Below are 13,178 nucleotides of genomic sequence, written 5' to 3' on the forward strand. Positions count from 1 at the left end.
TTCCTGTGCAACTGTTGAGAAACAGCAGAAGCACACAATGGGAATGTTTATGCCGTAACTAACTTGTACCTTCCTCTGTAACTTTGTACAACTTAGCCATGATGCAAGATTACTTAAAAATAATCATGCCTCCATGGCATGGAAAGTCTAAACACCACCTTCCTTCCTCTGAAATCACAAACACCACTTAAAAGTTTATATTTAAAACTACGAGAGAGAACGCCACCACTGTGATGTGCTGGGTTAGATTCAGCAAGGACACACCATCACCGAAGCAGAGGCATGGGGCTCCAACAACAGGAGCTCCCTGCAGGAGCTTAGTGCAAGACATCCCCGACAGAGCTGGCTGTACGATTTTCTGGTGAAACAATGTTTACCCAAAAGAAAATTGCTGAAAGAGAACCTTCACATAAGAAACAGCTCGGTTTCGTCTTTTTTTTTGTTTGTTTTGAGGAAGAAAACCAAGAAGTGTTGCTTTTATATGTCTAAAACAAAATACCTGGGTTTCTATTTCAAAATGTAACTTTCATTTATTGTGCATACAAAATTTGATTTGAATTAATCAAGACCACTTTGGCAATACTAATTTTTTCCAATTACAACTTTCTTTTGCTGTAACTAAAACTTCAACATTTCATCCAAATTTAAGACAGTATAAATTTTCAAGCTCTGAAAAGTTTCCACAAGATAGAGAATGGGTCTCCTAATACCACATGATCTGGTTCCAAAAGCAGTGTCCAGATGACACTCTTACTAGATATACAGCTTTTACGATTTTGCCCTCCACTAATTTTGACAGTGCAGTATAAAAATTAACAATAATCACAGCACTTCCACATAGAGGACCCTGTGTAATTTATGATACAGTGCATAAGAATCAATTTATTCTCTTCCTCAGCTCACAAATACAAGCTGAGGAAGGTCACTGAAAGTTAAGACTTGACAAACCATTTCACATTCCGCTTCCGAGTATTTCTACATATTAATTTCACCAGAGAGTGGCCGGAAGAACGATGATCTACACTACAGTACTGGTTGCTTACAGAGATGCTGCAGTCCTTCAGTACTCTGCTATAGGTGCACATGTACATCTTCTGTGCAATGTCAGGCTGCATGTGTGCGCGGGGAAATGACTTTAAATAGCAGCTTCTCTTGGAGCTACATGTGCTCCAGGGCTCCTGTGCAAGGGCAGAAAGATAACCGTAGTCGTGGTTTCCCTCAAGTTCATAGTCCAAAGGAGCTGAGGACTTCTAAAAATAATGACAGGCAGAGAGCCATCCGAGGACCACAGTTAACTGTTTGCCTTTTCTTTAATCATGTCATCAATTAGCTGCCCCTTAGGAGGTGACTAAACAGCGATGACGACTTCAAGAAGATGACATAAACCAGGACCTTGAACTGCATCAGTTGAACTGCAAATGTAAGACTGCTTCAGATATTTGGGACCGCTCCTGGCATTGTAGCGCAGTATACAAGGTTTGGCAGAAGTCAGTAAAGACATTCTCATCATCACCTTCATGATTTCTAATACTGGCCTGATCTGGACACACGTGGAGGATGCTGCTCGCATGCCGAGAGAGCGAGGCTTTACACAGCCAGCTGGCAGCACAGTCAGATACGCAGCATTGTACACTCCAGTTATTCTCTGTGAACAGATGTCTTGACCTTTACAACATGTGGCCAGGAGTATAAACAGATGGGATGACAGTATGAATGGTATGGTCCCGTCCATATAATCAGGCAATTTTCCCTGATACATCTTGGTTGCCTAATTTCATATCTCCTGAAACCAAGCATGATACCAGAAAAAGACAGGTAGGCTGATCAAATGCTTTAGATTAAAATAAACTCATCTGCTTCAGAAATGAACCTGGGGGTGTTCTGGCATTGCTTTCTTCCTATGAAACGCCATGCAGAGTGAAGGCATGTTGTTTGAACATAGGTGCTTGACACACATTCACGCAAAATCATTCCTAGAAGAAAATCTGATAGGTGACTGCTGCCAAAAAGACGAAGAGCCTACATCCATAAGCTAACGCTTTTTAGGCCAGGCGAGAGAACATTTGTACAGCTAGCCCTACGCTGACTTCAGAGTAGCTCACTTTCAGTGAAAGGGAGCACTCTTGCTCTGGCAGATATTTGGGGTCTTGTAACAGGATGAGGATTGCTGGGTTTTGGGATTCTAAGATACAAGAGGTTTTACACGCAGTCACAACTCGAGTCAGGCAGATGATTTTCAGAGTTGTCCTTGATCTTCAGGACTGCTTGGCAGACCTCTGGATCTTCCCTCATTCTTTTCCCTTACATCCTCCCTAGAGACCTGTGGGTCTTTCAACAGAAAGGGGGGTAACACTTTAACCCAAAAGTATAGAGATACAGTGAATCAAGGCTGTTTCTCTGCCACAAGAAGGCACAATAATGTGGATGATCAGGCACTGCAACTCAAAAGCATGTTTTTATGATCCTCAGCCCTGGACTTTTTCTTTAGTTTAGACTTTTTCTGCACTGTTATCCAACTGTTAATAGCCCTAGATTTGGGTCATAGCAGAAATCCTCACAGACTGTCACTGGATTGCTTGTTTTATTCTTAGAGGAAGCACACGTTTTCAGGTCAGCATGGATGTCTGGAGAGGAAGGCATGGATAAGAGACTAGATCAGCTAGATCACAGAAGCTTTAGATCTGTCACTGCCCCCAGGACTAGTTTACAGTTTGGTTTGAGTAGTGACTCCTCTTTCCTCATTTCCCTGGACTTAGAGAGAAGGGATTTATTGTTGGCACTTGATACATCTCTCACTAGAACAGCCTTGGCAGCAAAATATATGGACACTTCCTTGAGTCTAGCTGTCAGTCCAGCGTCACCCCTGAAAGAAGGATCTCCCTACCAACCCCAGGTCACTCTGAGAAGATAAAGAGGAGATAACCCTATCTGATGCCACTGGGGAGGTACAATAGATGTCAAACAGGAAATGCTAACAAACGCTATTTTCCAAATAGCACTCTGAGAAGACATGCCAGCACCACACTTAGATCAAGGATGTTCCCAAAAAGGAATTCAATGTTTCCATGAAGATACACACTAGCCCATAATGCTGGCACCACAGTCCTTTCCATACAGCCATTCCCTCGACACAGAATTCGGGCACCCTAGTTGGTCTGAGAAATCTCAAATAGAGAGATCTAAAATACGGATGCTGATATCTGAGCTAGTTATCTAGGCTTCCTGTGCGGGAAATGGAAAGAAGCGGACACTTGTAGGTTGCAAATCATTACATTCTAATGCAAATGCCTAAAACAGATGCTTTTATGATCATCTGTCCATAATAGAAAATGGGCTTACCTTGGGTAGGATTTTTGTGCTATCAAATTCTCTTTTGCTGTCTAACTTAACAAATGAAATTTGTTATCCAAATTATCTTGTTTGAATCTTAGGCATGTTTTCACTTGCAATAAGAACAAACACTTTTACTTCTGCTCCCTAGTACCGCTTTCCAGGTGTTCTATAAGGCAAAGTGCTAAACATCTCCTAAAAATCCTGAACGTTCAACATTTCCCTGAAATTAGCTGCTCTGGGAATTGCCCACACCTTGCTAGACTATACCGCAGTGCAGACATCACTAGGTAGGCAAGACAAATCCCAGATTCTGCTCTTTGAAGACTGATCTTTCTTGTCTTCTCTGTAAGATGGCGACTGCCTGTGTTTGGAAAATATCCACCCCTCTGTGCCCCCTCCCATTTTTATTTTTAATTTTTTAAAGAAACCATCTCCCAGGAACACATCTCTGAGACAAGGACAATGTATCTAAACTGACCGCGTAACCAGAGACCTCACCTCACCTCACCCAAATCCCTCAGCCTACAACATCTTGACAAGGAGGACTTCTGCACTGAGTATATACAGAAGCATAGCCTTCCCCAGGCAGAAAAAACATCCACTGTCTCCCCAGATTGAAAAGCTATGTATATTCGTCAGGAAGGGCTGGAGCACTGTATGTTTAAAATCAGCAGCAGCTACAGGCTACTGACTTTTTCTGGGCCATAGGGCTGGAAAAATCAAATGCACTTTTAAAAGAACATCAACATCTGTAAACATTTAGAACAAAGCAGGATTTCTCCATAAAGCTGATCTAGGTGATGGCTTTGAAGCACAAAGAAAAGCGTCAGCTCGAGTATTTCCCTGGTTCTCTCTTGCAGCAAAAATAATAGAGGAAACTGAAGGCAGCCCACAATGCCCACCCATCAGGGAAAAAAGGGTGGGTGGCTGTCATTCACAGCTTTTTAACACAGACACACACACAGACACAGACACACAGACACAGACACACACACACACACACACACACACACACACACGACCATTTGAGAATATCTATATACTTACTGCATGTGCATACGGCCACACATATCCTCAATGCTATCTGCACTGAAATAACACTGTACACCTCTGATTTTAAGAAAAAAAATAAGGATCACTCAAATTTCTTTGGTAGCTGCCACCTCAGTAATGAAAAGCCAACTCTTTAAGGTTGCACATGGACAAAGAAGGCTCTTCGGAAGCTGATTCTAACCGAACAGAAGTTATTTATAGGAGGTCTGATCATATGCAGACATTGCCAAATAAAATAATTCTGGCAGTGTCTGCTTATAAGGACACTTCAACTGTGAGTTTTAACAGTTGCTTGGCACACGCTTCACTGGAACAGTCAGTGTCCTTGAGAACAGGAAGCCTTCGCTTTCTGCTGTGATCCCACAATTTGTGTGCCTGTGTGTTTTCTAGACAATATCATGACAAGCCACTTTGCTAGAGCATAGTCCAGGCTGGCTTTCACCCATCGAACCTTGAGTTCAGATATTGCAATACAGCCTTAGGTTTCCTCTAGTTTTTGGGCATGAATTACCATTTAGTGGAAAAGTAAATATCAATACACATGTGAAGGACGCAGAAAAATCCCTCACATGTCAGACAAGCTACAGAGAGCAACAGAACAGTTGTTTGGTCTCAGTCTGTTGATCTACGAACAGTTTGGTAACAAACAATCACGTTAAATGACATTATGACTTATGACTCGGAACTTGGAAGTCGATGAGAAATTTCTGGAGTTGATTCATACTTCCTGAAACGCATAACTAGAGTTTCAACTGTGCTAGTTTACTACATTACACGAATAATTTTCCTTGTTGTTACATAAGTGTCTAGATCCACACTATTAGAACTGATTTGAATCTTCTGAATGTTTTTATTTTCAAAGCAAACAAATACTTTCAGGTCTACTATCTAATACTGCTTTCCAGGTGCTTTAAAAAGCAGGCTGGCAAACACCTTCTAAAAACACCACATGCACAAATTTCTCCCTGAAATCAGCTCCTCTGGGAACTGCCCAGCACCTTGCAAGCACCTATCCCAGCACCCTTTAAATAAAACATGCTACGGGGATTGCTTACAGAAAACTACCGCCGACACAGCGCTTCTTAAATTCCTGTGCTCCAGGTACACATCCTGAACGTCCCCAAGGCAAAGAAGAGAGACAGACGCCGGCAGGAGTTTTGCACCCGTCCAAAAAAAAACGGGTTTGGGGAGGCTGAGGGGGGAGGAGCACGGTAAAAGGGAGAACAGAAGCACGTGTGCTTTGCATTCAAAATCCATACAGTATTTCCACATTTCTCAGGGTCTGAGCTAACCACAGACCACTGGCTTAACTGCCGGACAGTTTCGGGATATATCAGTCTAAAGCATCAGAGCACTGAGATACCAGCCCCACATAAATACACTTGGGCTGATTTTAAACAAGAAGTTTGAGATTATGATGGCAATAGAGAGTATATACCAATGCTGCCCCAGACTGCTGCAGGCACTCTGCACCCAGGGTGGCTCAGCTGTGTCTGCAGGAATTGGAGTCATCCTGATTTCAATGTAGACAAACCCTTGGATACACATTGACAGTGCAAGGGGGGGCACTCCTGACCTACTGCGGGATTTTGGTCAAGTACAAAAATCACACAGCCCCGAGTACTAAAGCAAAACTTGGGACAAAGTTATTGAATGCATCTACCAGTGCTGGTAGTAGCTCTGACAAATTTCCAGCTGCAGTGACATATCATTGTTCTGTATTAGGAAACACATGAAATGGACAATTCATATTTTTTAAACAATACAAGCACAAATATCACAGTTCTGATGTGCAGCTCTAGAATCATGTGGGAAATGACGCAGTTGTGAGCTGTCTTCCCGAGACGCTTGAACTTCACCAGCATTCACTAAAAAAGGAACTGCAATTTGCCAACTGAAATATTTTCATTCTTCACATTACACTGAATCTAATTACACTGTTTCCTTATAATTGCAGTCTAGTATTGAGGGCTCCTTCAAGTAAATAGCATAATGGCCTTCCCACTGAAATTCCCACCCCGGAGCCCTTCACGTTAGTAACGAGCTGCCAACACGATTTGTTTGAAGAGCAGGCTGACATCTAACAGGACTTATTTCAGGATTCCCACATGATGCACGTTTCTATCACGTCCCCGGGCTGAGCCACACCAGTACCTGACACGGAGTCAGGCAGGCACCGCCCGACTAGCTCAGACCTCCTCAAAAAACAAATTAAAAACAAAAACGGGGACGCCATGGAGTGACACGGGACAGCCTTCGCTCCAGCTGCAAAGGCAGCTGTGCACCGCTGGACCCCGCCGCGGCGCGGACGCTGCGCGCACCCACGTGCGGCAGCCGGCGGCTCTCCCGCGCGCCGCGCAGAAACCGCAGCGTATGCAGGGCGCTGCCCGCTGCCGCAGCGACACAGCATATACCCCCTTCGTTCATTCCGCTTTGGGGGCTGTTTTCCTTCTTTTTTCCGGGGGAAGTTTTTGCTTGCTGCCACCTGCGCGGACGGCGGGAAACCCGCTCCGCCGCCGCGCAGAGCTGCCCCCCGGCCAGCCCGGCGGAGCTCGCGCGGGTGCCGCGGGGCGCCGCGCCCGCGCAGCACCCGCGTCCCGGCCCTGCGGCGGCGCCGCCGCGCAAGGCGGGCGCCGCTGCGCGCCCGCGCAGCCCGCACTCACCCAGGTTGACGAAGCTCATGACCATGTCGGCGTCGCTGAGGAAGGCGCTGTCCTGGGCGCTGGGCAGCGGCGGCGGGGTGGCGGGCGGCGGGCGGCCGCGCCGCTCCGCGCCCGCGGCGCCCTCCGCGCCCTCGGCCAGGGCGCGGTAGAGGTCCAGCATGAAGCGCGGCGCCGCCGTGAGCCGCCCCGGCGGTGGGGCCGGCGGCTCCCGCGGCAGCGGCCGCGGGCGGTGCGGCAGCCCCAGCACGGAGAGGATCTCCCGCTGCATCTCCCGCTTCTCGTGCGACTTCAGCCGCCGGTAGAGGAAGCCCGGGGCGGCGGCGGGCGGCGGCTCCGCGCGGCCGCCGCTCTCCGCGGGCAGCGCGGGCTCCGCGGGGCGGCAGGCGCCGCTCAGCAGCGCGCAGCAGCAGCACAGCCAGGCCAGCCGCCGCGGCATGGCGCCGGGCCGGGCGGCGGCAGCCGAGCTCCCCGCGTCCCTCCTGTCCCCGGGGGCGGCCCGCTGCCCTCCAGCCCTGCCCCGCGCGGGCTACTTCATGGGCCGGCGGGGCCGCAGGGGCTCACAGCCGCCCCCCGCCGCCCCGCATGGCCGCCCGGGGGGCGCCGGGCGCCCCCAGCGCGCCGCAAGCCCGCCGGCCTCCGCCGCCGCCGCTCAGGTGCGGCGGGGCCGCCCCGGCCCCGGCCCGCCCCGGCCCGGCTCGGCTCGGCTCGGCGCGGCGCGACCCGGCTCTGCTCGGCCCGACCCGGCCCGCTCAGTTCGGCATGGCGCTGCCCGGGGGCGCCGCGCCGAGGGGGCGACGGGGTGCGTGTGCCCGTGTGGGGCGGGGGGAGGAGGAGGAGGAGGAAGAGGAGGAGGAGGAGGAGGAGGAAGAAGAGCCAAACTTTCCCCCGAGCGTGCCGTCCCTGCGAGGGAGCTGGCGGCTCCTGCGGCTGCAGACCCGGTCCCCGCGGGCTGGCCGGAGAGGGGCTGGTGGCAGGGGAAAGCAAATCACCAGCGCGCCCGCCTCTCGGCGGGGCGGGCGGCCGCTCCTCCCGGGGCGGGGAGCGCGGCCCCGCGCCGGCCGCAGGTAGCGCGGCCCCGCGCCGCCCCCGCGCAGCGCCGAGCCGCGGGGATGGGGGGCGCGGAGGGGAGGCAGCCCCCCGCCTGCCCCCGCCGAGCGGGTTGCGCGGGCCGCCGCGGCCGCCCGTCGGGCCCCGCCGGCGGGGAAGGTGCGAGGCGAGCGCCGCTGCTGCAGCGGTCGCTGCCCGTGGGGCTTGGCGGGTTTGCGCCCGGAGGAGCGGCTCCGTTGGCACCACTAGACCTACCTCTCTGTTTATTAAAAAAAAAAAAGTTTTGCCATCAAAACCGTCACGTCTCTCCTACTGCTGACCGCTAGGCTTTTAGAGGATGTACCTTGTTATGGAAATAAATATGATTATTCTGCATCCTAAAAGAGCCTCACGGTTCATTCTCAGGGGTTACAGCATTATATATCCTTTCCTAGGATACCATGCAAAATTCAGCACAGAGCATTGGGTAAGCAGCTAGGCTAAGTACCAGTAACCCCGTCCGGCCTTCATCTGTGAAGTAACAATTTGTCTATGAGCAATGTGAAAAAGGTTATACTGCTATAAAAGAACAGACTGGTTCTTACAGTGAAGGTCTTAGATCAGTTCTGATTTCAGCTCTTGCAGAAAAGGAGGGGAAAAAACACTTCGATAATGGCTGTTAGGTTGACCGAGAAGCAGCTCGTCCATATGCCGGTCTCTGACTTCATGGATCGTGCTCGGGTCAGATGAGTAAATCCAGGCTAGCCCCACTGAAATCAGTGGAATTGCTCTGGGTTTGAACTGGGATAATTTTGTAGGAGTTGGCCCTGAGAATATCTGGGCCATTTGAAGTCACTGGCAAAATTTCCATTAACTTTATTAGAATCAGAATCTGGCATTAAGCTCATATTCAGTTTCCCAGAGACACAGCTGAGAATATTCAAGACAGAATATGTTATTTTCAGAAGTGGAGATTACCCTGAACAATTACTTAAGTGAAAGTAAGGTTGGAGATGGGTGTTTTAACTGCACCAGTCAAGGAACATCATAATACTAGTTACTTAAAAGTTTTTTGGGGAAGGAAAAAGTGCATCTCTAAGGAGGTTTGTGCGTAGACACCATCCTTTCAGGGGTGGGAGGGAAAAATGGGGAAGGGAAAGGCTGGTTGCTTCTGCAGCTCTCCCTGTTTTTGGTTGTGCAGATACTCAGAATTTAAAAAGTGAGCGTGCAGGTGGCAGCGTGGATCCAGCATGCTCCGTTCACTGTGCTGGACCCTGTCACCTTTGAGAGAGAGGTCTGCGTAAGGAGCCGGGAAGGCGATGTCTAGGGAAACTTTTGTTCGCCCGCGTTTCGCAGCTAAGAGCAACGGAGCTGGTTTGACTACATGGGGGGAGTCGGGATGGCTCCCAGGGAAAAGGGGAGCAGCACCCGCCTCCTTGGGTGAGATGGTGGGAAAGCTCCTAGGAGAACAGCCCCATGCGAAAGCTGCCCTGCATGAAAGCTGCCCCGGCTCCCTCCCACAGCCCTCCCAAGCCTGCAAAGAAGGCCTTTACGGCAGCTTTCAGGGAGGTTATTTGGAGGCTGGGGAGGACATAGTGCTGGAGCTCTGATTTCAGCGCAGAGCTGCCAAAGGAGGTTTCCCAGGCAGGTGCTCACTGTGAAGGAGGTCGGGGAAGCAATTAGCTGCTTCTGTGACATTCACCTTCCAGTTTCTTTGGATGCTTAGATGTAGTTTGTGTCACTTGCTCCAGCAAAGCTTTGTAGCCTGTTTTGACAGCTACCGGGGGAAGCGTCGCATTATATGGTTATCTCTGAAGAGTGAACCCTTCAATCTGAAGTGTCCCTAGCTCCGCCTGAAGTCAAGCAGAGATAGTATATGTTTAACAACTGACGGCATTAGGCTTCAGGGCAGCTGTCATGCTTTTCTGCTTCTCTGACAATCAGTAGCAAATGTGTATCATCATCTATATATTTTTACTGTTAAAGAAAAATATTTGAAACATTTCCATTTGCATATGGGTTACTGCAATAAATAGCAGCTGTAATAACAGTTGGCAACATTTGGGCATCTGAGCTGGATGCAGTCTGGGGATGTGGACACCAAATGAACCTCCCAGTCCTTCTCTGTTAAGTTACCATATTCTTAGGTAAGTCCCACGTTTAGATAAGGAACTAACCACCCTCCCGAATAAATCATTGCACTTACTGTTATGCTGGTTTAACTTAATGCCCTGGCTTTTTTCAGCAGTGCTTCCCAGAGATGTAGACTACATATCCCTGGAAATACCTCCCACATGTAGATGTGACTGCTTTACTCAGGATTCCAGTTAATATCAGATCTAGAAAAGCCACTGCATCACTCAGCAATCCATTGAGGGCTAAAAGAATTAAATCTTCTTACAGAGGTTATCTACAGCTACAGATTTGAGATATTCTTGCCATCTGACAGTGGACGTTTCCACAAAGGATTTTCAGAAGTCAGAAGAGAGATGAATACCTAATTCTCTGGAGGAATATAAAGGCTATGTATTATGTAACTGCTGCAGGCTGTGACACACGTTTTAAGAGTTAATTAAACATATATTGTAGTGCTACTGACAGAATTTTTCACTTTCCAAGGAGCCTTCGTAGCATATAAGCCATCCAGAACTCTGCGGTAACATTTACTTTCACTCAAACTTTCCTTTCACTGTCATATCTTCAAAAATGTTGTGGATACAGGCTTCTGGGCATCTTTCAAGTCATCGTATTTCCCTGCTCATGAAGGACATCTGGTGGCAAAATGCAAAAAATGGTGTCTATCTCTGGAAGCTTTCCTTGCAGGCAAGTTATCAATAAAGACTTTTTTCTTTTTCTCTGAAAAGAACCCAATAATCCAAACAGGTATCCTACCTCCTCCAGAAAAATGCTTCTTTAATTTTCTGCCCATAAGCCAAGTTTCAGCCTGTGTTAGAAAACCTGCTCAGTGCTATGTTCGTACTGTATTGTAAATATGGTCACGAGCAGACCTGTTACCCCCAGGAATCCTGCTCCAAGATACGGCACGTTGCCAGCAAGGATTAACTACAGCAGCCCATTTCTTCTGGCAACACCAGTGTTTAGGTTGTAAGCAATTACAGCCGTGCTACCTATTTCTAGTCTAAAAATGATGCTTTTGGGTTTCAGTCATCTTCATTTAGCAAATCATTTGGTAATCTTATTTAAGCAAATTAGGTTTCTGAGTTGTTTGATACACAAGTCATGAGAGCAATTCCTCCCTCTTCCTGTGCTGAAAAGGCAAGCATGCGAAGCACTGAAAGGGAAGAGAGGTAATTTATCTTAAGTTGGAAGTTTTCAGAAAAAAATAGTACTGTAAAAATCGAGATGTCCCATCACTATGCTGTTATTGATTATTTTAAGGCACAGAGCCTTAGCTTAAATATGCCATCACAGCTTTATTCATAAGGAAAATTTTTGCCAGTACTCTGAAGTGTACAGCTTCCTAGGTACCAGGACTACACAACCCTAGGAAAAAAAACCCTTTAATTTATTCAAGACTAGTATTATTCTTTTACATATGCTGTAGAATTTTCTAGTCTAGTGATCAGATTATTCCTCCCTTCCTTCTGTATCCCCTGAAAACAGAAAGCTAAACTTTTAATTGCCAGAGGCAGACTTTCCAAAGCACCTGGGACAAACTCCAGTGCCCCAGCCTCTCTGGCTGAGGGGCCATCAAGGACATTGCCACTGCGGTGAGTGACTCCACACTTGTATTGCCAAGGAAAGGCAGAATATTTTTAAAAAAAAAACAATTCAGTAAAACATGAAAAGCTATAATTAATAACATGAAGAACAATGTTTGCTTTTACGTTGTACAATAACAACGTAACTGGAACGGAGTATTTGCAGTGCTGCATTTGGAGAGGTTGAAAAGGCAAACATGCCTACTAATTTTAGTGTGCTAGTTTCCAAGGACTACTTGTGAAATGGGAAAGAGTGGTTTAGTGTAATCTTAGTCCAAACACTGAGGCAGCCTAAAAACAGTGTTTGCTATGAATGCTCAAGTTTTTCCTTTCACTTGATGAACTTACTTTCTCCACTGCAAGTAGAGGCATTTGAAAAATAGTAACATCATCTTATTTGCACATACCAAACCACCACTTTCTATACCTAGAAATCTCATCTAAAAATATGTAATGACAACTTCCCAGATCAAAATATTTTCAAAAAAGATGGTAATAAATATTAATTCAATAACATAACTGGACCACTATCCTTGAAAAAGCAAGCAGTTAAAAGTAAAGTAAGTCATAGCTTACATTTCACAAACAATTACAACTCTGTTCCAGCTCTGTCTACCGCCATCTCCACCCTATCAGGGATATACTTATGTGCTAACAATTATAGCTTTAAGTTTATTCAAGTCAATAGTATCCAGTATTAAGGGAAATTGACCTGAAATGTTGAATGTTGGCAATTAAAATATTTATATATTTTATATATATCTATATATTTATATTTATATATTTTATATATATATTTATTTAACTATTTTCTAGTTTACTAAGTCTAATTCACAGCCTGTATAGAGCAAATTTCACTGTTTTCCCTTATATAGGGAAAACAAATACTTGTAGAAATAAAATAAAACACAAATACCACAAAAAGAATTAGAGAAAATATATTACACGGATATATATATATATATATATATATATAGTCTACAAGTATTTTTCTTCTGTTTTAAACAGAGGAAAGTATCATTAACTATATAAGGGAAAACAGCGAAATTTGCCCTATACAGACTGTGAATTAGACTTAGTAAACTAGAAAGTAGTTACTCTTTATAAGTAGAATTGAGATTAATGTAACTAAAACTTTTGTAAGGACTGATATATGAGGATATATGACAGATATATACCAACATGAGGTAAGAGTCTGCCTTTCACCTATATACAGCAAAGGTATGATTTTAATCAAAATAGGCCCCCATTATCATAGCTGCCATGGGTAACAGCAGTAGCAAAGACATATCTCTGCACTTGTAATGTGCACAGACTGAGTTGCATGCATACCTGTGTAGTGATCGCACCTTCTCTGGTTGTGCAAATGTGCCCATATGTG

The 13,178-nt window shown here is 46.5% G+C and overlaps 1 protein-coding gene across 3 annotated transcripts in view; it reads right to left on the reverse strand.

The window, feature by feature from the left end:
- The window catches only part of BMP6 (bone morphogenetic protein 6), a 118,676-nt gene extending 110,617 nt beyond the window's left edge, over positions 1-8,059 (reverse strand). The window contains exon 1 of one of the 3 annotated variants that reach the window (XM_064507063.1): positions 7,050-8,059. In XM_064507063.1, the coding sequence (XP_064363133.1) occupies positions 7,050-7,485 (436 nt within the window). In that variant the 5' untranslated portion in view covers positions 7,486-8,059. The remainder of the gene's footprint in view (positions 1-7,049) is intronic. The other 2 variants (XM_064507062.1, XM_064507064.1) reach the window with 2 other exon arrangements.
- Between the last annotated feature and the right edge of the window lie 5,119 nt (positions 8,060-13,178).

Source organism: Dromaius novaehollandiae, chromosome 2 (assembly GCF_036370855.1).
Source record: "Dromaius novaehollandiae isolate bDroNov1 chromosome 2, bDroNov1.hap1, whole genome shotgun sequence".
Lineage (NCBI taxonomy): Eukaryota > Metazoa > Chordata > Aves > Casuariiformes > Dromaiidae > Dromaius > Dromaius novaehollandiae.